Raw genomic sequence first — 23,952 nt, forward strand, 5'->3', positions numbered from 1 at the left:
CATTCTCAATTAATATTTCTAAAATATTACTTTTCTCCCTTATATCGTCCTTTAATTGAGATTGAAAGGGTGCACAGAGCTTTAAGACCAAGATCTCAAGATGATCAAAATCCGCGATCAATTTTGATAAGATGTTTAAGATACCAGGATAAAGAAAAGATTTTGAGGGCGGCTGCCCAGGGTGCTAAAAGAAGAAAAGGTCCGTTGATGATAGCTGAGAAACCAGTTTTTTTTTATCCTGATATAAGTTATAACCTTTTGAAGAGAAAGAAAGAATTTAACCCAGCTAAAAAGGTTTTGTGGGAAAAAGGTTATAAGTTTTCAATGCGTCACCCAGCAACACTGATAATTTTTTTGGAGGAAGGAAAAAGATTTTTTTCTGACTATCAAGATGCGGAGGTGTTTGCACAAAGACTTCCATCTATTTGTTGATTAAAAGTGGAGATTTCTAAATGTAATGGTTAAAGACGAAGACAGAGAAAGTAAATGGAACTGATGGACATTTAATACTATTACATCTGACTTTAGCTTCTCCCTCTCACATGCCAGGTGAATTCTGTCATATTATGATCACTGTTACCTAAGGGTTCCTTTACCTTAAGCTCCTGAATCATATCCAGTTCATTACACAACACCCAATCTGGAACTGCTTAACCCCTAGCAGGCCAATCACAAGCAGCTCCAAAAAGCCATCTCATGGTCATGCCACAAATCCTCCGTCTTGGGATCCAAAATCAACTTGAGCGTTCTCAATCTATCGGCAGATTGAAATCCCCGTGACTAATGCAGCATTACCTTTTTGGCATGCTTTTCCTATCACCCTCCGTAATTTGTAGACACCACATCCTGGCTACGTTTCGGAGGCTGTAAATATCTCCCATCGGGCTCTTCTTACCTTTGCAGTTTCTTAACGCTACCCACAAGGATTCTACATCCTCCGAGCCTGTATCACTTCTTTCTAAAGATTTAATTTCATTTTTTACCAGCAGGGCCACTCCTCCTCTGCCTACCTGCCTGCCCTGTTGTTAGATTGTGTATCCTTAGATACTAAGCTTCCAACTACAATCGTCTTTCAGTCATGACTCAGCAACACCCACAACATCGTACCTGCCAAACTCTAACTGCACTACAAGATCATCACCCTATCACATAGACCAGTAAACTGAAATATAATACCTTCAGTCCTGTCTTTGACACCTTTTTCAGTTTTGTCCCCCTGTTGCACTGCAACTCATCCCACTGACTGCAATTTTGCCCCCATCATGTGCCTGTCCTTCCTGACAGTCTCACTTTACACCACCCCTGCTTGTAAGCCAATATCCTTATGCTCAGAACTATCAATCTGGTTCCCATCCCCCAGAGCAATTAGTCTAAACCCTCTCAACAGCTTGAGCAAACCTGCCCGCAAGGATATTGGCCCACCTTGGGTTCAGGTGTAGTAGTCCCTTTTGATTGAGAGAGGCTGTTTGCAGGTGTCGCGACGTTTGACAAACTGGAATCTTTTAAATGTGAAATAGGCATGACTTGAGGCAGTGTGTTCCTGTTGGAGTGAATGTTCAAGGCACCATAGATTAGGGAACCCTAGTTCATGAGGAATATTGTGGCTCTAGCTGATTGTATCCAGAACACAGAGTTTCCATTCCAGTCTAATAAAGCCTCACATGCTTCCTAAATTGCTGTGTTCAAGATGTTGTTCCATAGCGAGGGATGTTGTTAAACCAGTTTAAATGACATGCCACTTACACCATGCGCATTTTGAGACTGGAAAAGCAGCCCTTGATGATTCAACTCTGTCGGGTGAAAATGGCTAGCCCGAAGGGGTTCGGCCCGAAATGTCAACTGCCTGATGCTGCCTGGCCTGCTGAGTTCCACCAGCATTTTGTGCAGCAATTAAAGCATCACTTCTGCTTGAGAAAGCACAAATACCTGATGCGGCTTCTACCTCAGAAGACAGGCCTTCACGTCAGCTTGTGCTAATGGCTGGTACCAAGTGATGGACAGTGAGATACATGGAAGCCAAGTGTAATACTGAAAAGGCAGAGGCCTAACTCTTAGTTCTACTGCTTAAACCTCCTTCCAGTACTTTCTTCCACAGAACAAAGGCAGTTATGACCAAATAACAGATAAAGCAAGATATTGGAATGGGCAGTTGTGGTCTTAGCTTAACCTCCCTTTCAGCTCCTCTGCAGTTTTTAATAGAGTTTGTGGGTCACTCTACAATGGAAACAGTAAGGAACGGTGGATGCAGGGATGCTGATATCCCACATTTTTGAGCTCCCAGTTTATAGAGATTGACCCCTGTACTAAGACATGTTTCTGAAAATTAGGTTGTTAAACATTGTTATAAATCAAAGGAAACTGCCACTTGACATGATGTTTATGTGTTAACGATCAGGGAGGTTAATTTATAATGAGGTGCATGCATAATTAGATTTAAAACTAATAGACTTCCACCACCTAGTAAAGAGACAATTATTTTCAGATGCACGCTATTTACTGTACATGATTAACAAGCAGAAGGTGTGTGGTTTTGATGCAGAGAAATTTGAGGGGGCAGGTAATCCTGGGTACAACCTTCTCTGGGAGTAGAGGGCCATACCATCTGACCCTCCAATGTTGCAGGCTCTAAGTGATGAGTGGACATCAAGCAAGACATCCTGTCACCCCACTACAGAAATCCCTGACACCACTCACATCTTATAATGGTGTACAGGGTTCAATTAGGAAGACAGAAAGGATTTCCATTGGTCAGTATGTCTGCTATTAGAGGAATTAAAAGTATGACAAAGATAGAACTGAAAGGTTAATGTTCAGAATTCAGTTAACCAGAAACAGACTATTTTGTTGGGAGGATGGTAAATATTTGGGGAAAGGGAATGCAAGATACAAGAGAAAAGACAAAGGATTGGGTCTAAATGGGAGGCTCCTTGGGAAGAGCAGTGGGCCAAAGAAACTTTTGTCAGATGTAACTATGACTGGGTGTTGGTGGCACTTGAGAAGGCGAGTGTCTATAGTTGAGGAAAGAAGTCTAGAGGAAGGAGTACTTCTCCTTCACGTTTATGACAGCGCAACACTTTATATTTCTGAGTGAAGCACTCCTCACTTCCTTTCAGCTGGAAGGCCCCTGAATCTTCCAGGATTCCAGGATTACCCTACTGAACCACAGAGCTCATTCTAATGGCCACCCCACTCCCAGCAGGGGGGGGGGGGGGGCTGATGCCTACCTCTTAGCCAACTTTGTTCAAGTCAGGAGCAGGATGGTTAGGATCAGGTTTTACATTACCCAGTCTTTTGATGTTCCATCTGACCCTGTCTGTCTCGTCTTGTAGTTAAACTCCTTCCATCCCTACCCCCCCCACCCAACCTCACCCCACCACTGCCCCAATCTGCACAGCAGCCTGAATGGTCTCCTTCTACAGCATATGCCACTGATTAGATGTGGTGCAAGCCTTGAATGAAATCCCCCACCTCGTTGACTGCTGTAGTTTCCTTACCTGCATCTGTACCTGTGCTGTGGCACATGAGATTAGGGAGTACTCTGTCGAGCAGGGGAGCCAGCTGACTCTGATCCAGCAAGCACATGGCTGACATCTGGAACCTGTCGTGGAGCAGGAGTGCCATTCCCCAGTGTTGCTTTCAGAGGCAGAGCTAACTGCAGGCACAGCTGGTGCTTCCCCACACCATCCCCCCACTGGAAGCCTCCTTCCTTCAGATCTTGGATTCACTTCGTAATTGTGGGTCTATAAACATCGCACCACACCAGCTTTGGCAGCCTCTTGTACAGATGCACGCTCCCAAAACATCTATCATCAGAAGATACCGTTGCAAGCAGTGCCTTCTTCATCGCACACTGTGACTGCATTACTAAGTTTAATACTGACCATAGGGCAGTTGTCCTGCACTCAACCGTTAGCTCATTACTGCAATCAGCACAGACTCAAATTGTCATTCATTATAGTCTGTGTGCTGTAAAGCTCGGGTCAGCGATCAGCATGCTGAACAGTCTCTACCACTAAACAACACTGCATCCTGCAAATTATTCAACCTTCCAAAAGTCTGCAGAGAGATTACAACAGACCAGTTTTCACACAGCCTTAACATTCAGATGTTTATTAGATTGTTTCTGATTCAAACTTATGATTCATATTTCGACTTCTAAGACTTCTCTAAAATTCTGACAATTATCACACCAGTCCATCCTGACCTCCAGTTCAGCTCGTCTGCTCTTTCCTGAATGAAACACCGATGCAAGTCGTGACATTTGTCATCTTGCAGTAGCAGTTCAGCGCAAGACAAAAATTAACTACAAGTTACAGAGATAAATTAATGGTGCAACAGGTAAATAATGAGCTGGTGTTCATGGACCATTCAGAAATCTTATCGTGGAGAAGAAGCTGTTCCTAAAATGTTGATTGTTCAAGCTCCTATACCTCCACCGCACTGGTAGTAACAAGAGGAGGGCATATCCCTGTTATGAGGGTATTTCATGATGGATACTGCCTTCTCAAGGCACCTTGTCTTGAAGATATCTTCACTGACAGGGAGGGTTGTGTCCGTGATGGAAATGGCTGAATGTACAACTCACAGCAGCCTCGTGCAATCCCGCAAACTGGAGGTTCCATACCAAACCGTGAGGCAGCCAGTCAGAGCGTGCCCCAGAAACAAGAGAAAATCTGAGCAAAGCACAAAATGCTGGAGGAGCTCAGCAGGCCAGGCTGCATCAATGGAAAAGAGTACAGTCGATGTTTCGAGGGGGATAGGGAGGGGAGAGAGAGAGGGGGAAGAGAGAGAGAGAGAGAGAGAGAGAAAGAGAGAGAAAGGGGGAAGAGAGAGAGGGGGGGAAGAGAGAGAGGGGGGGAAGAGAGAGAGGGGGGAAGAGAGAGAGGGGGGAAGAGAGAGAGGGGGGAAGAGAGAGCGGGGGGAAGAGAGAGAGGGGGAAGAGAGAGAGAGGGGGGAAGAGAGAGGGGGGAAGAGAGAGAGAGAGAGGGGAAGAGAGAGAGGGAGGGGAAGAGAGAGAGAGGGGGGAAGAGAGAGAGAGGGGGGAAGAGAGAGAGAGGGGGGAAGAGAGAGAGAGGGGGGAAGAGAGAGAGGGGGGAAGAGAGAGAGGGGGGAAGAGAGAGAGGGGGGAAGAGAGAGGGGGGAAGAGAGAGAGGGGGGGAGAGAGGGGGGAAGAGAGAGGGGGGAAGAGAGAGGGGGGAAGAGAGAGGGGGGACAGAGAGGGGGGACAGAGAGGGGGGACAGAGAGGGGGGAGAGAGAGAGAGGGGGAGAGAGAGGAGGAGAGAGAGAGGAGGAGAGAGAGAGGGGGAGAGAGAGAGAGAGGGGGAAGAGAGAGGGGGAAGAGAGAGAGGGGGGAAGAGAGAGAGAGGGGGAAGAGAGAGGGGGGGAAGAGAGAGAGGGGGGGGGAAGAGAGAGAGAGGGGGGAAGAGAGAGAGAGAGGGGGAAGAGAGAGAGAGAGGGGGAAGAGAGAGAGAGAGAGGGGGAAGAGAGAGAGGGGGGAAGAGAGAGAGAGGGGGGGAAGAGAGAGAGAGGGGAAGAGAGAGAGAGGGGAAGAGAGAGAGAGAGGGGGAAGAGAGAGAGAGAGGGGGAAGAGAGAGAGGGGGGAAGAGAGAGAGGGGGGAAGAGAGAGAGGGGGAAGAGAGAGAGGGGGAAGAGAGAGAGGGGGAAGAGAGAGAGGGGGAAGAGAGAGAGGGGGAAGAGAGAGAGGGGGAAGAGAGAGAGGGGGAAGAGAGAGAGGGGGAAGAGAGAGAGGGGGAAGAGAGAGAGGGGGAAGAGAGAGAGGGGGAAGAGAGAGAGGGGGAAGAGAGAGAGGGGGAAGAGAGCGAGGGGGAAGAGAGCGAGGGGGAAGAGAGCGAGGGGGAAGAGAGAGAGGGGGAAGAGAGCGAGGGGGAAGAGAGAGAGGGGGAAGAGAGAGAGGGGGAAGAGAGAGGGGAAAGAGAGAGAGAGGGGGGAAGAGAGAGAGAGGGGGAAGAGGGAGAGAGAGAGAGACTGACTCAAGATAAATCCTCTGACATGTTGCCACCAAAGTGCTCACCCACTGACCCTCACCCACTGAAGTCCAAGTAAACTTCTTGGATTTTCTGACATTGGTTGTTGTTGCAATAGCCAATCTCACTCCTCTGCGCCATCTGAGATTCTGCCAACAACAGTGGTGTCATCGGCAAATTTACTGGTGGCATTTCAGCTGTGCCTAGCCTACCATATGTACATGATGGCCCTCCTACCTTCTTACGTATTCCAGGTCCACCAAAACTCCGCAGCTTATACCCACACGCTCACTTACTCCTAATATGACAAAAAAAATTAAATCCAGACAGATTTATTTACATCTAGCTTCTCACACTACTCAATTCCTTTCATGAAGACATAAAGTTGGAGCCAGGTTAGGCCTCTGTTCTTTCAAGTCTATGACCAATCCTCTCAGTATCATATTCCTTTCTCCTCATATGTTTTGATGCCTTTTTGCACCATAAAAAAAATCTATATTTGGTGACTTGGCTTCCACAGACTTCTGTGGCAGATCATTCCATATTCCTTTAACCTCTGAATGAAAGTTCTCCTCAGTTCATTTCTAAATGTCCTATATCATATTCTGAGAACTTGATTTTTTGTCCCTCCGAGCCAGGGAGTGACATCCAGTCTGTCCAGGACAATATTTTGCAAGTATCAACGAGATTCTCTCTCATTCTGACAAACTCTTGCCATCGTAAACTCTTCTCATGTGACAGTCCTGTCATCAAGGAATCAAACTGGTGAACTTTTGCTGTAATCTCTCCATGGTAATAATATTCTTTTTTGGGTAAGGAGATGAAAGCTACATATATTGGAGATACAGTCAAGCCAAGGCTCTGTAACTTGCTCCCATACATACAGTGAAGCCCAACATACCATTTGCTTTCTAAACTGATTGCAACATGCATTGTTTGGTTTTAATAGCTAGTGTACAGGAACACTTGGTCAGCTTTGGAAATCAGTATTTCCTAATCTCTCTTGCCATAGAAATAAACCTGTGGTTCTACTTTACCTATCTAAATGCAAAACATGACATTCATCCACATTATGCTGCAGTTCCGCTAAATGGTGGCAGTCCCGGGGCAGTTGTCGGTGTGCTCAGTCATAGTGGCTTCTCCAAGTCCAACCAAAGGTATAATTGTTCACTGTTGCATCTTTTTTTTTTACAATCACAAGACCCTGTTGGATGTTAAAAACATCAGGTACCGCAGGTCTACCCCGTCAGCAAGTTGCCCGATAGCACTTGGAGCTGGATTCGTTGCACATCATTTCTTGGACATGTTTATTGTGATCATAAGACCCTGTTGGACATTGATAATGTGGAGTACTACAAGTGCAGTTCACTGGTTCATTAGCGGGACTGACGGCGGAGGAACTCCATGGTGTCAATTGTTACTCAAACCAGGCCCTAATGCCACAGGATCGCCTGTTTCAGCCACCCAAGGGTGGAGTCGCTGGAAGCAGCGAGGCAGGGTCCCTCCCATCAGAGCTGCCCTCCAGTGTTCACTCAGTGGAAGTCAAGCTGGATTATGCTTGTCCGTGGCAGCATTAGTGCATGATGAGGAACTGCTACATGCTTGTTCTTGCAGAAACGTGGCTCCATGACAATATCCCATGCACCATCAGTCTACAGGCCAAACCACTCAGGACTTGGGTTATATTATTTTCTGTGACCATATGTTTTACAGTGTATTACCCTTGAACCATCAAGCTCTTGAACTTCACTCAACAATGAACTGTTCCCACAACCTACGGACTCACTTTCAAGGACTCTTCATCTTATGTTCTTGACGTTTATTGCTTATTTATTTATTTATTTGTTTGTTTGTTTGTACATGCACGGCTTGTCTTTTGCACATAGGTTGCTTTTCCATCTTGGGTGGTTTTTCAACGACTCAGTGGTGTTTCTTTGTACCTACAGTGAATTCCTGAAAGAAATTTAATCCCAGGGATGTACATGGTGACATATACATATGTACTCTGATAATAAATTTACATTGAACTTTGAACTCTGCACTCCTATCGCTGTTTTATATGCCACAGTACACGTGCCTTGCACTGTGCTGTGACCCTAGGTGTTGTGGTTTGCACCCAGAGGAATGCTGCTTTATCTGGTTGCACTCATGTGCGTGGTTAAATGACAATTAATCTTGAGCTTGAACTTAATCTGCCACTGTTTTCTCACTTCATGAAATTGTATAATCATTCTGAGCGTCTTCCACATAACTCCAAATCCTACCCACTTCTTGTCGTCAGCAGACAGGAATACGACACATCAGTTCCTTCATCCGAAATCACTGGGGCACAAGCAATGATGCTGCAATGGCCCCTCTCATTTCATCACCACTCTGAGGAAGGCCCATTCAATTCTCCTCCTTTCCACCTCTCAGACAACTTCCAATCCACATCAGCATAATAACCCAATTCCACATGCTGATTGCAACCAAGAGACAGCTGGAGATGCCGGAAATCCAAGAAACACACGCAAAGTGCTGGAAGTGGAAGGAGCACCAGAGGGAGGTGAGAGGCAGGAAAGGGGATGGGGAATAGAGATGGAGGGGAAGGACCATTACCAGAAGTTCAAAACAATTGACGTTCATGCCATCAGGCCATTCAGACAGAATATAAGATGTTGCTTCCCCAACCAGAGTGTGGCCTCATCACAACAGTAGAGGAGGCCATGGATGGACATGTTGGAATGGGGTTAAAATGGATGGCCACTGGAAGGTCCTGCTTTTTCTGGTGGACTAAGTGGTCTCTTGATCGACATCAGGTCTCACCGATATACAAGAGGCCACACTGGGAGCATCAGATACAATAGATGACCCAAACAGACTCAAAGGTGAAGTGTCGCCTCACCTGGAAGGGGCCCTGAATGGCAGTAAGGGGGGAGGTGGAGGGGCAGGTGTAGCACTTGTTCCACTTGGAAGGAGATCAGCGGGGAGAGATGAATGGACAATGGAGTCGCTCCGATTGCTGCGGGACATAGAAAGTGGGGTGTAGGAAAAGATGTGGCTGGTGGTGGGATCCCCTTGAAGATGGCAGGAGTTACGGAGAATTATGTGCTGCACGTGAAGTCTGATGGGGCAGTAGGTGAGGGTAAGAGGAACCTTATCCCTGGTGGGGTGGCAGGAGGATGGGGTGAGGGCAGACATGCGCAAAATGGAAGAGATGCAGTTGAGTCCTTCTGTCCTCTCCTATTAGATCTGAATACTACTTTTTTCCACACGTGGTATCGGGAATGAGCTGCCAAAACAGTAGCATGAGTTAGGAGGCATTTGGACTGGTGCTTAAATGTTTGGGAGCACCGAGGGAAATGGAAGTAATGCAGGCAAGTGGGATCGATACGGATAGATATGATAGTCTGCAAAAATGCAGTCGTCTGACGAACCTGTTTCAATGCTGAACAATATGACTGATCTCATTTTGAACATGTGCTCATTTCTTTTAATTCCTTCCTTTTAATCCACTTTGTTTCCTCAACTTCAAGTAATTTCTACTTGTTTCTACAAAAAAGGATCAAAATATTTGTTTAATCATGTTGCTGTTTTCCGGCTCTTCTCCTGCTTCTGAGGAATGGGCACCTGCCTTCGTTGACATTTTTTACATTCTTGTAGAAGTCTTTATACACTACTTTTGAATGCCTTGTAAATTTACTTTCAGACACCATTTTCATTTATTCCTTTTATCAATCCCTTGATCCACTCAGTTTAAATTTCTGAACTACTCCCAGTCTTCAGTCTTGCTACTTTGACTGACAATTTTTACCAAATTTCTCATTGGATGTAATGCATCCCTTAACTTCTGTTAACCCTGGTGTTCTGTTGGTTTTCTTCAGAAGGAATGCACCTAAATGAAGCTCCTCTATCGTAGCCAACTCATTTCAGAGGACATCAATGTTTCCTTTGTTTAGATTCAGTACCCTGGTCTGGGATTGAACTACTTCACTCTTCACCTAAAGAAGACATTATGTTGCAGGCACTCTTCATTGAAGGATCCTGTACCACAGGAGTTTGAGCTCACCCCTTCTCATTTCGCCTCTAATCCCATTTGAAGCCGTCCATGCGATGTTTGGAAACACTCCCGGACTTAACTTAACCCAGACTAACTCTGCATCGTTTTCAAAAACAAAAGTGTTACTGACATAAAGTGTTGATTTATGGTGGCAGCACAGTGCAGGCATGACCAATTATTACAAGTTACGACAATAGATAAATTCATGCAAAAGATGAACAGTGAGGTAGTGTTCCTGAGTTCATGGACTGTTCAGAAATCTGGTGGAAGAGAATAAGAAACTGTTCCTAAAATGTGAAGTGTGGGACTTTAAGCTCCTGGACCTCCAGCCTGCTGGAAGCAATAAGAAGAGGGTATGTCCAAGCTGGTGAGGGTCCTTCATGACAAATGTAGCTTTCTTGAGGTACTTCCTTTTTCAAATTTCAGCCCCACTTCTTACCTCCTTTAAGATCAGCCTTAAATCTCAACACTCATGTTTCAGTCACTCCTGTGAAGAGATTTCCTTTTGCTTGGTGTACAGTTTTCATTGATTGAAACAGCTGCAACTTAATTTTTGTTGAAAATACAAGTTAATATTTTTTAAATTATTTCAGGAATCCAGAAAAGGGAAAGAAGAGGGCTAAGGCCATAGAAAGCAGAAAGATTTGACTAACTGGAAGACTGGCCAACGGGCTACCAAAATCAGAGCTGAACTTTCAAGGAGCTGCTTGAAATACTGTACAAAGCAACTTTAAAATGTGTACAAAAATAAGCAAAAGTTCCCTGTTTATTTCCCCAACTCTACTAGGGATTTGATAGATGAGCCTTGAAAGCAGATTACCAAGGTGCAGTTATATTTGTTTTAACACACTGAGAATAGTAAAGATTGGAACTCTGGCCAGATACTAAAGACAGGATTTCATTGATCACAAATGTGTTTTTAATGTCATTATTTTACATTAGTAATAAAGACCATATGTTAAATTAAGGGACTATTAAAAGGAAAGATCTTTCTTTTAAGCACATGGGAAATGCTTTCCAACTCTGAAAGATTTCCGAAGCTTCTGCTGGGACAGACATATGATCTCAAGGGAAATCTGAGCCAGTTGACTTTCAACATTTTCATTCCATCTGTACATCTGTACATCAAAAATCAATAACGATATATATTTCAGTGAAAGAATCTGGATTATTTAAAAGTCATGTCAGCTATGGGTGGTTTACAGTATAGCATATACCTTAAAAGTGACAGCAATGACTCCTCTTGTGGTAAGAAACATTCTGAGTAAAACCGTTTCTCTCTAGTTATCCCCCCTCCCCCCTTCAAGTCAGAATTTAATAAGATGCACTTTTGGCAGCAATTACAGCATTGAGTCTCTGTGGATAGGTCTCTACCAGCTCTGCACATCTGGACACTGCAATTTTCCCCCATTCATCTTTACAAAACTGCTCAAGCTGCGTCAGACTGCATGAGGATCAGGATCGAACAACCCTTTTCAAGTCCAGCCACAAGTTCTCAATTGGATTGAGGTTAGAACTCTGCCTTGGCCACTCCAGGACATTAACTTTGTTCATTTTAAGCCACTCCTGTGTAGCTTTGGCTTTATGCTGCATTCATTTTACCCTCTACCTTCACAGCTGCAGTGAGGCATCCCCACAGCATGATGCAGCCACCACCATGCTTTGTGGTAAGGATGTTGTTTTTGTTGATGATGTACAGGCAGTCCCCGAGTTACGAATGTCCGACTTATGGACAACCCGTACTTACGTACCGAGGAAGGAGAACGCCGTCCGCCATTTTAAGTTGTTGCCCTTGTCAATGTGTTGAGTGTTTAACTTTGTATTTGGCTTAAATTTTTCTTCGTAAGATTCACCCTGACCCCCCCACCCCCCCCCACCCGGTTCCGGTTGGCTGGCGGTGCAGTCAGATCAGCACCGGGCTAGAGAACGGAGGTTCCCAAGTTCGATTTAGTGACAGACCTCTCCCGTGCTGGGTTGATTATCAATCCAGTGACTCCCACGTCATCCATGCCGGGTTGATGTTGAGCTCGCAACTCAACCTTGTGAAAAAAAAAAGTTTAAATTCCCATGCGGAATATTGTGGAGGATCAAATACCCAAACCCAGCACAGCCCCCACTTGTCCCATTTAACCTGTCTCAGTGCGGTGGTCCTTAGAACCTGGCGGACCTCGGGAGCCAGCAGAGGTCAGGACCTGCCGCCTGCAGTGTTTCTGTTCCATTGACGGGAAGCAATCACAATTGAAAATAAAGTGGAAATAATAAAGCGTTTGGAAAGAGGTGAAACGCCATCGATCACTGGAAAAGCATTAGACTACAGTCGGTCAATGCTCGGAACAATTTTAAAGGATAACAGATAAAGTGAGAATAATGGAGCATGTGAAACACCCTGCCCCGATGAAAGCTACAATTATTACCGAGCAACGCAGTGGTTTAATTATTGGAATACATACATTTAAGTGTTTTATATGCATAGAAAGGTAAAATATATACTGTATACTGAGCCAAGCGTTTGACTAACTGACGCTAAATAATACCGGATGTACTTGTTCTGACTTAAGTACAGATCTGACTTAAAGACGAACTCAGGAACAGAACTCGTACGTAACCCAGGGACTGCCGGTACATAGTATTTCGTCTGCTGGCCAAGAAGATCAATTTTAGTTTCATCAGGCCATAGAACCTTCTTCAAGCTGACTTCGGAGTCTCCCACATGCCTTCTGGCAAACCCTAGCTGAGATTTAATGTGAGTTTTTTCCACAGTGGCTTTCTCTTTGCCACGCTCCCACGAAGCTGCAACTGGTGAAGCACCCAGGCAACAGTTGTGATATGCCCAGTCTCTCCCATCTCGGCTGCAAACTGTAATTCCTCCAGAGTTGTCATAGGTCTCTTGGTAACCTCCCCCTTACTAATTCCCTTCTTGCATTGTCACTCTGTTTTTGAGGATGGCCTGCTCTAGGCAGATTCACAGCTGTGACATATTCTTTCCATTTCTTGATGATTGACATAACCGTACTCCGGGGATATTCAGTAACTTGGAAATTTTCTCGTATCCATCTCCTGACTTGTGCTTTTCAATAACCTTTTTGCAGAGTTGCTTGGAGTGGTCTTTTGTCTTCATGGTGTAGTTCTTGCCAGGATACTGACTCACCAGCAGTTGGACCTTCCAGATACAGGTGTATTTACACCACAGTCAACTGAAACACCTTGACTGCACACAGGTCTCCATTTAACTAATTATGTGACTTCTAAAACCAATTGGCTTCACCAGTGATGATTTGGTGTGTCATGTTAAAGGAGGGTGGATACTTACGAAGTCAATTATTTTGTCTTTTATGTTGTAATTAACTTAAATCACTTTGTTTTGAGAGATCTGTTTTCACTTTGACGCGAAAGAGTCTTTTTCTTTTGATCACTTTCAAAAAAGCCAAATTAAATCCACTGTAATTCAATGTTGCAAAGGAATAAAACATGAAAATTTCTGGGTTGTGAATACTTTTACTGTAACTGTAAGGCACTGTTATTAAGGAAAGCATCACATATAGAACAGCTGATATGCAGCCTTCCCTGAACAAGTCCACACTCTCCTATCCTTTCCAGACCACAGAATTCTTGAAATATTTTTTTCATATCTGAACGACAATGATAATGCTATAAGATCCTGTTGGCCTCACCACACATTCCCAGTTCCAAATAAAAATAGAAAATGCTGTAAACTTTCTGATCAAAAAACATCTGTGATGAGTCAAATAGTGAAGTTATCTGAACACAGTAATTATTTGCTATTTCTAGCATATAAATAGTGTTTATAAATTCCAGGTATACTGAACTAATTCTCTCAACTCAGTTGAGCAAATGTGAAAGGCACAGTTTGGAGCAATATGTATTTAATAAATCCAAGTAATGTTCAGATGTTGACTTGAGGCTACCAGGTAATAGGATATTAAATTTAGAAACCATTGGGTGTTCTTTTGAATCGGTCATTCCTTTTGTTTCCTTAAATATAAAATCTGACGTAAAAGACCAGGCAATTTCAGTTGAAAATAAGAAGAGGAGGGATGAGACGTTTATTAACCATATTTCATTTTCTGATGGACAGAGTTAAAATTAACTTGATGTTGAAAATACTCCATGAATCACTGCAAAACTTTAGCACAATGGGGCTTCTTTTTGTTCATTTAATCAAGTAACAGAGACGTTGACTCAACTTCAGCCTTGTTTTTCAGCAGCACTAAGCCACCAAGGGGCTTTGCTCAACAAATACACTCAACCAAACTTATCAAAAGCACAAGATGGTTGAGATCTTTTTCTCCAACACACATCCCCCTGTGAGGGAAACATGACCAGCATTTACCTTTTGCTTAAGCAATTCTTCAGCTCTCTTTTTCTAAATGAAAAGCAAAAAATTATCCAGGAGCTACAGAATGCACAAATCGTCAATTCAATATCCAGAGGAACAAACTGAAATTAAAGAAAAACAAGAGCCTAATCTGCATTAGTTATATCGGATTCAGCACCCGGATCCTAACATACCAAAGTAATAACATTCTGATGTGTGCCACTTTCACATCAGAGACCCAAATGTCACTCGCTGACTGAGGAGAGACTGACGTGCAATACAGATCGACACAGATGTCTGCACAATTGGTGTAGACGAAGTATGATTTTAAAAAATCAAAAGATTCATATTCAAAAAGGTCAGGCACTCTGGAAATATAAATTTAAAAGCAATCCTATACAACACAATGTACAAGTATATAATATTACCTTCTTTACTGTACATTCACTTTCTTGCAGGGATTCACAGTAAATACAAAGAAACACAACAGAATCAATGAGAAACTGGACAACCAGCCAATGTGCAAATCCAAAAAGAAACAAAAGCAAACAAAATAGTAGTAAAGAATAAATAAATATTGAGAACATGGAAGGAAACCCTTGAAAGTGAGTCCATAAGTTGTGGGAACAGTTCAGTGTTGGGGTGAGTGAAGTTATCCACTTTGGTTCAAGAGCCTGATGGTTGGGGGGGTAATAACTGTTCCTGTACCTGGTGGTGCGGGTCTTTCAGCTCCTGTACCTCCTTCCCGATGGCAGCAGCAAGAAGAAAGCACGGCCTGGATGGTGGGGTCCTTTAAGATGGATCATGCTTTCCTGCAACTTTGTTCCTTGTAGATATGCACAAATGTGAGGAGGGCTTTAACCATGATGAACTGAGCTATATCTATTTCTTTTTGTAGGCATCTCCATTCAAGAGCATAGGTGCTTCCATACCAGGCCATAACGCAACCAGTCAGTATATTCTTCTCCGCACATCTATCAAAGTTTTAGATGACATGCCGAATCTTCGCAGACTTCTAAGAAAGCAGATGCACTGCCATGCCTTCTTTGTAATGGCAGTTATGTGCAGAACCCAACACAGATTTTCTGAAAAGATAACGCCAAGGAAGTAAAGTTGCTGACTCTCTCTACCTCTGATACCCCAGTGAGGACTGGTTCATAGACCTTCAGTCTTCTCATCAATAATCAGCTCTTAGGTCTTGCAGACACTGAGCAAGAGATTGCTGTGGCGCCACTAGGTCCCTCTGTTCCACAACATTCCCCAGGGCTTATGCATTTACTATACAGGTCCTACCCTGGTCTGACTTCTCAAAATGCAACACTTATTAGGATTGAAACCATTTGCCAACCCTCAGCACAATTACCCAGTGGATCAAGATATCTCTGTAAGTTTTGAGAACGTTCTTCACTATTCACCTATTTTAATATCAACTGCAAACTTACTAATCATCCAAATAGTTTATGCAAAGGAACAAAGGTCCCAGTACTGACCTGTGGCACAACACAGAGACCTCTAGTTCAAGAAGCAACCTGTAACAATCACTTTTTGTTTCTAAACGTTAAGCCAGTTCTGAAATCCAATTAGCTACCTCTCCCTGGAACCCAGGTGATCTAACCTTCCATGCTGGTTTGCCACGTGGGCCCTTGTCTAAAGTCCGTTTGGATAACTTCAACTGCCCGAACCTCATCTATTGTCTTGGTTATCTCTTGGAAAGAGAAAAAAAATTGCCAGACTATTTCCCTGCACAAAGCTGTGCTGACTACACCAGTTATCTAACCCAAATCTCCTGGAGCTGATGGAATGCACCCTTGGGTTCTGAAGGAAGTAGCTGGAGAGATTACGGAGGCATTAACAATGATCTTTCAAGAATCTAGAAATTCTAGCATTGCACCTAATGACAGGAAAATTGCAAATGTTACTCTGCTATTTAAGAAGGGCGGCAGGCAGCAGAAAGGAAACTATAGACCTATTAGCCTGACATCAGTGGTTGGGAAATTGTTGGAATCAATTGTTAGGGATGAGATTACGGAGTACCTGGAGGCACATGACAAGATTGGCCAAAGCCAGCATGATTTCCTGAAAGGAAAATCCTGCCTGACAAACCTACTGCAGTTTTTTGAGGAAATTCCAAGCAGGGTAGGCAAAGGAGATGCAGTAGACGTGATGTACTTGGATTTTCAGAAGGCCTTTGAAAAGGTGCTGCACATGAGGGTGCTTAGCAAGATAACAGCCCATGGAATTACTGGGAAGTTTCTAGCATGGGTGGAGCATTGGCTGAACAACAGAATTCAGAGAGTGGGAATAAAAGGATCCTATTCTGGCTGGCTGCCAGTTACCAGTGGAGTTCCACAGGGGTTGATGTTGGGACCGCTGCTTTTTACAATGTATGCCAATGATTTGGACTATAGAATTAACGGATTTGTGACTAAATTTGCCGATTATACAAAGACAGGTAGAGGAGTGGGTAGTGTTGAGGAAAAAGAGAGCCTGCAGAGAGACTTTGATAGTTTAGGGAAATGGGCAAATAAGTGGCAAATGAAATACAATGTTGGAAAGCTTATGGTCATGTAACTTGGTCGAAGAAATAAACAGGCAGGATATTATTTAGATGGAGAGAGAATTCAAAATGCAGAGATGCAAAGGGACGTGGGAGTCCTTGTGCAGGATACCCTAAAGGTTAACCTCCAGGTAGAGTACACGGTGGTGAAGAAGGCGAATGCAATGTTGGCATTCATTTCTAGAGGAATAGATTATAGGAGCAGGGATGTGATGTTGAGGTTCTACAAGACATTCGTGAGACCTCACTTGGAGTATTGTGTGCAGTTTTGGGCTCCTTATTTTAGAAAGGATATACTGACATTGGAGAGGGTTCAGAGAAGATTTACAATAATGATTCCAGGAATGAAAGGGTTACCGTATGAGGAACTTCTGGCAACTTGTGGGCTGCATTCCCTGGAGTTCAGGAGGTTGACGGGGGATCTCATAAAAACATCCCGAATGTTAAAAGGCCTGAACAGATTAGATATGGCAAAGTTATTTCCCATGGTAGGGGAGTCCAGGACAAAAGGGCACGACTTCAGGATTGAAGGACATCCATTTAGAACAAATGTGCAGAGAAATTATTTTAGTCAGAGGGTGATAAATCTGTGGAATTTATTGTCACGAGCGGGTGTGGAGACCAAGTCATTGGGTGCATTTAAGGCAGAGGTAGATAGGCTCTTGATTAACCAAGGCATCAAGCGTATGGGGAGAAGGCAAAAGAATGGGGATGACTGGAAGAATTGGATCCAGTCCATGATTGAATGGGGGAGCAGACTCGATGGGTCGAATGGCCTACTTCTACTCTATATCTTATGGTCTTATGAGACCAAGTCTATCTAAATACTGGTCCATCGTGTCCCTCAGAATTTCCTCCAGTAACATACCTATGACTTCTGTCAGACTCACCGACCTGTCTTTGCTGCCCTTCTTAAATAATGGACCAGAGCAGAGTTTCACTGACTGACCATCCTCAACCAAGTTCATAACAGGCTTGCCCAGGTGAGATGAAAATTGACCAGAACGGATTTGCCCAGTTTTTTTTGTGGATATAGAGGAAAAAAATAGTTTTTCCATTTATCAAGCTGATGTCTGCATTACAGCTATACTTGAAAAGCCTGGGCGGAGCAGGGTTTGGGTACTAAGTAGTTCATTGTGAAGGGCACACAGTTAATGCGGCATATTGTGCATTGAGCTATATCTCAGTATCCAGAGGGATGGAACAAATTGGCTGAAAGGCTTCTGTGTAAGAGCAAACCTTTAAGTTCATCGAGATGGATCGTCCCTCTTTGCCTCCCAGTGAAGTTGGTGGCAAAGGATGAACTCGACCATTGCTGAGTAAATGATTATGGGGCGCCTCTTCCTTCGCCTGGGGATAGTTAATTCACAACCAGGTATAACATGATTCCATTTATATGTGAAATCATGTTATTGGTGTCCAGATGATTGCAGATAAAACTATTCACACCATTGCCATTTTCAATGAATTCAACACTACCCAGTAACTCATATCTTAATTAAATTACCAATCTTGACGCAGTTCCTTCTCTTCCACTTTGACTGTTATCACACATTAACTTTATGTACTGTAAGGCTTACATTTGTTTCCAATGTCACAAACAACACCAAAGCCACTATTCATTAAAGCAAGCACCGTGAAGGTGTCCAAATCTCCAAAGTTAGTTGAACCTCTCATCTCGATTCCAATGATGAAACTATCCATTATTCTCATTGCAGCATCTGCTACATTCTCTTCGAGCTGCGCCCTCTTGCATGTTTAAAATTCCATCCCTATCTATTATCCATTGATATTAATTGTAAAAGATATTAGAGAAGGATTCATTGACTTGCATACGCGGTAAACTGCAAATCCCCTCAGCATTTGCTTGGTCTGAAGCCAGTCCATCAATTGAAAGTTTAAATTGGCTGCCAGGCATTATTCTTTGTAGAAAGAGAAAAGGGAAATAAAAAGACAGTAGAGCAGATGCTGAACACTACTGTGCTCTGTGATTATACTGAAACAGGAGCACAGTTCACAGACATACCATGGATCTTAAGGATTTTCAGGACACCCAATGACCCTCTTGTCTGCAGAGTACAAGCCCACCACCTGGTCTTTTTACTTACTTTTATACTGCATGTCGATAAAATTAAGATGAAAGGGGTGGCAAGATTAGTACGATGTAGTGCAGGCTCCAACAAAGTTCTGGATATAGTAGAAAATGGGGTTCGACCAACTTGACAGCCAGGCTGAACTGGAAAGGTTGGGCTCTGGCCGAATTGAGGCAGAGGGGCCCAGGCCCGAGAGCACTCCCAATCAACTGAACGCAGTGTGTAGATGATTAGGCACCGGGCCTGGTTGAAAAGGTCAGTGTGTCGGGCCCGAGGCGAGGGACGGGCCAGCTCAGCTCACTGCTCCGCAATATTTACTCAGCTCTGCGCTGAGCTACAGGTCGGGCTCTTTTCCTGGACTTCAGTTCAGAACGCTACTTGCTTACGGCCATTGTTTGCATCATTCGATTTGTTTTTTTTTTCTTTTCTCTGCACATTCGGGTGTTCGGCAGTCATGTTTTAATGGGTTCTTTTCATGTTTCTTTATCTCATGGCACTTGTGAGGAGACAATTCTCAAGGTTTTATAATGTCCAAATTGATAATAAATGCACTTTGAACTTTGAAATCCCCTCTAATTCCCTCAAACACATAAGTAACCTGATAATATATCTGCTTAAAAAATGTTTTAAATTTATTTTATTGTTAGTAAAAATCACAAATTGCTGGTGAACCAGGATGGCTGAGGTGGAGGTGTGGAGTGAAGTGACAACGGCACTAAACGGCGACTCCTTTGCTTGCATCTTTGGAACAGCTCTATTTCCATCTTTAATATCTCTATTTTTCCCTTTCAGGGTTCTTTTGAAAACCTTGAACTGGAGTCACTCGCTGACTACCATTCTTTGCGGGAATAGGACCTGCTCTCAGGGTTTCACAACTGGCCATTGTTCGGCACGCAAGGGCTCGGCCTAAAGTTCAATGGGCCTTTGGAGGCCTGGGGTCTCAGGGTTCAGGAGACGGGTGGATTGGAGGTCGGTGTCACGGCAGGTGACCCGTGTATCGTCGGGGGAGTTGGAAGATCTATGGCTGTGTGCCCAGAGTCTCGAGATCTTTGGGCACAGCATTCGAAAGGAGCAACATAACAGACTTTAAACATCATAACCCAGCAAGTTGTTATGTCTCCCCTCTTGCTGTGAAACGGAGACACCTCTTCTCTCTTACTAGGGAGAGAGAGAGAGCCTGTGGAACGCCGAATGCCAGGTGAACAATGCAGTCTTTGGAGTGCTGCATGTCATGTCTTTACTGTTGCCTTGCTCACGCTTGAGTGCTTGGTGGCAGCGCCAGTGGAGGGAGGGAGGGGGCGGATTGTTGTTTACTGCCACTTACATGCAGGAGGGAGGGGAGCTGGGGGTGGGACTTCGGGGTTCTAACATTTAACTGTCATTCATTCTTTGGGGGCACTCCTCTGTTTTTGTGGATGGTTGCGAAGAAAAAGCATTTCAGAATGCATATTGTATACATTTCTCTGACATTAAATGTACCTTTGAAACCTTGAAGGAAGAGCCAAGAACCTGGCCCAATTGAGAACAGCAGGACCAAACAAAACTATGAACCAATTACTTGTGGTTCTGACTTAGCTGGTTAATTGTTAAATGCAAGATCTTTTTTCAAGAACAATTTGCTAATCAATGCAAAAGTTGTAACAACAGAATCTCAGTTAGTATTAAAACTGTCACTGCAGCATGGTCGTGGCTCTGGAGCTTTGACCAAACAGAAAGGTACAAGGGAGAAAAGCAGAAATTTTCAATTACTATTCATTCTGTTCATCAATTGTGGATCTCCGCCATTCTCTCAGGAGGATTGCTGCTGAATCCCACCTGACAGGCAATGAGGGAAATGGAAGAATTTGGCCTTACCGCAAAATCTTCTCTCCAGAAGTGCTTTTGCTGGAACTCCTCCGCCGCTGTTGCAAGTTTCTGTAAGCAGACAGACAAGGTATTTCATGAGCTTTCTCATTACGGAATGTATTTTATTCTTCTCTGCAGTTGTAATTTCACGTCTACGCACTTGTTACGTGCTTATGATGCTGCTTCAAGTCTTTCATTACACCTGTGCATACACGTCCTTGTACATATGACAAACTTGACTTCGACCTCTAAAACCAAAGGCTGGATATACCTTTTTTTTGTCACAATGGCCGCATGTACCACGTTTGCAAATAAACTTACTCCCGCAAACTGCATCATCAACACAAGTATTTTATGAGTGATATCAGCGGTTAAGTTGCCTCTGCAGAAGTCAGTAAAAGTGTAACTACCGTTAGCTTAACATTAATATTAATTGAGCACCTCGGCTCCATCCAAAGTAAGTGGGATTTCCTGGTGGTCAACCATTTCAAATCCTATTCCCAATCGCCTTTCCGACGTGTCGGTCCAAGGCCTCCTCTTCTGCCACGATGAGGCCACTCTCAGGGTGGAGGAGCAACATTTCATATCGGTAGCCTGGTAGTTAGCACAACGCTTTACACTATCGGCGACCCGGTTTCAATTCCCACTGCTGCCTGTAAGGAGTTTGCATGTTCTCCCCCTGACCGCCAGGGGTTTCATCTCAGTCCAAAGGCGTACAGGTTGGTAGGTTAATTGGTCATTATAAATTGCCCTGTGATTAGGCCAGGATTTGCAGGCTTGAAAGGAGGGAAGAGCGTATCACAATAAACAAGCAAACTTCCAGCTGGGTTGCCTCTGACCTGATGGCATGAATACCAATTTCTCCAACCTCCAGTATTTCCCCTCCCCATTCTTCTCTTCCCCACTCTAACCTCTTAACCCTTCACCTTACCTGCCTATCACATCCTCCTTCCCCTTCTCCCACGATCCACTCTTCTCTCTTATCAGATTGCTTCTTCTCCAACCCTTTGCCTTTTCCATTTAATAACTCCCAGCTGCTTACTTCATCCTTCTCCCCGTCCCACCTGGCTTTACCTATCACCTTCGAGCGTGTCCTCCTTCCCCTCCGCTTCCTATCTGGCCTCTTCCTCCTTCCTTTTGAGCACTGACGAAGAGTCTCGGCCCAAAATGATGACTGTTTATTCATTTCCATAGATGCTGCCTGACCTGCTGAGTTCCTCCAGCATTTTGTGTGTGTAGTTTTTACATGGAGCCTTCAGGCTAGATAGTAACACTGGGACAAAGGTCACCTTGAAAGGAGAAAAAGGTTTTGTCTGTCCTCTGGAGCTGTATGACCACCTTGTGCTTTTTCCCAGATTTCCACCACCTGCATACTCTGACTTTGAAGTGGAGTTGTGTGGAGGGCAGTCAAAATAATGGTAGAGAAGGAGAAGAGTTATTCTGCTGGAGAAATTGCAGCAAAATATAGAATAGCTTTTCATGGATTTAAGAGGTAATTTTGCTTCTATTAAAACATAACGTATGCCGACATTATTAAATTAACAAGAAGCTAACATCCTGGCAAAAAATCAGCACCTCCACTTAATAAACCTTCGAAAAAAGTCATAAATTTAGATCAGTACTGGTATCACTTTTATTACCAGTTCAGCTACTCAGCATTAAATTCAACAATTTTCAATAACTGGAATTCCAGAGAAATAAGGGAATGAGTTACTGTACCAGACTAAACAAGTACAGCACAGGAGAGAAAGACTTGCATTTTTATGCCCCTTATATATTTGAGGAGCATGCAACAAATCAATGTTCATACAGATTAATATTTAAATTATCAGTATTGGTCTGGCTGCAAATCTGTACGCAGCAAAAATTCCACGAACAATTAGGTGAATAACTCATCCGCCATTGATGGTTTTGGTTGCGAAAATAATGAAAAACTCTGAGGGATGCCTTGGGAGCTCTGGCATATGCCGGAGCAGGCACCGGGGGAATTCACTTTCAATCTGCAATTTCGAAGCTACCGCTTTCAATGCCACAATATAGAGCAACAAACTAATTTTACTGTTGGCGTGGAGAAAAGGAAATCTCCCTGTAGAAAGTTTGTACTTTCACCGCCATGAAATTTTCAATACTGCCACTGTCCGCAGACATAGTCCAGTACAAACAACAGAATTCTCCTCGGACAGTATTGCCACGTCATAAGATTGCATAAAAAAAACCCTTGCCAGTATTCAAAGTCAATTAATTCTCCTGATCTTCTGATCAGCTTTGAATCATCTGATTTATCTGGTCAATCATTCCACTTCAAGTTGTTTTACATCACAGTTTGACCAGCGTGCCCACCGATATATCAGTCAGTTTACTTCATCAGTTACCGACTCAGAGCACCAACAGATGTGATTACTATTCTACTTTTAGAACAATTTGTGGAAGAGGTTGACTTAAGAATCACGCAAGGAACAAATACATCTCAAAAGTAGATGTTAGCACTCAACTTTACTTTAGTACAATAAAAAATCTAGATATTCAAATCTAGTTTTCAACACAGATGGATAAAACCAGCAATACTGTACCAGAGTTTTCATACATAGATTTAATTTTCAAACAAAAGTAACACATGCTTTGTGTTTTGAAAAGTAATTAATGTCCCAACATTAAATGAATATTAGATAATTATGGAATCCACAGTAGTTCATTAGGGGCACCACGGTTAGCACAACACTATTGCAGCTTGGGGTGCATGGGAAGGGTAGCACCTCTCGATGGGGGGGGCTTGTCGCACTCCTTGAAGTGGTTCGTCATCTGTTGGTCCCCACCAACGCCCAGCTCTCACCTGTGGCTCCTCGTAGCTGTTTGCATACGACAGCAGCCACAACCCGGGCAACGGCTTCAACAGGCCGGCTAAACGGAGAGAGGAGAAATGGGCTAAAAATTCTATATCTGAATGCACGAAGTGTCGGAAATGAGGCGGATGAGCTTGAAGCCCAGGTGCGAATGGGTAACTATGATGTTGTTGGGATAACGGAGACATGGCTGCAGGGAGATCAGACCTGGGAAATGAATGTTCAAGGGTCTACATGCTATCGTAGGGACAGAAATG

At 43.8% G+C, this 23,952-nt stretch overlaps 1 protein-coding gene across 1 annotated transcript in view; it reads right to left on the bottom strand.

The window, feature by feature from the left end:
- The window catches only part of LOC132403692 (voltage-dependent calcium channel subunit alpha-2/delta-1), a 728,052-nt gene that overhangs the window by 461,012 nt on the left and 243,088 nt on the right, over window positions 1–23,952 (bottom strand). Inside the window, exon 4 of the mRNA XM_059987267.1 lies at window positions 20,865–20,924. Coding sequence (XP_059843250.1) covers window positions 20,865–20,924 — 60 coding nt within the window. The remainder of the gene's footprint in view (window positions 1–20,864; window positions 20,925–23,952) is intronic.

This window comes from Hypanus sabinus, chromosome 13 (genome assembly GCF_030144855.1).
Source record: "Hypanus sabinus isolate sHypSab1 chromosome 13, sHypSab1.hap1, whole genome shotgun sequence".
NCBI lineage: Eukaryota > Metazoa > Chordata > Chondrichthyes > Myliobatiformes > Dasyatidae > Hypanus > Hypanus sabinus.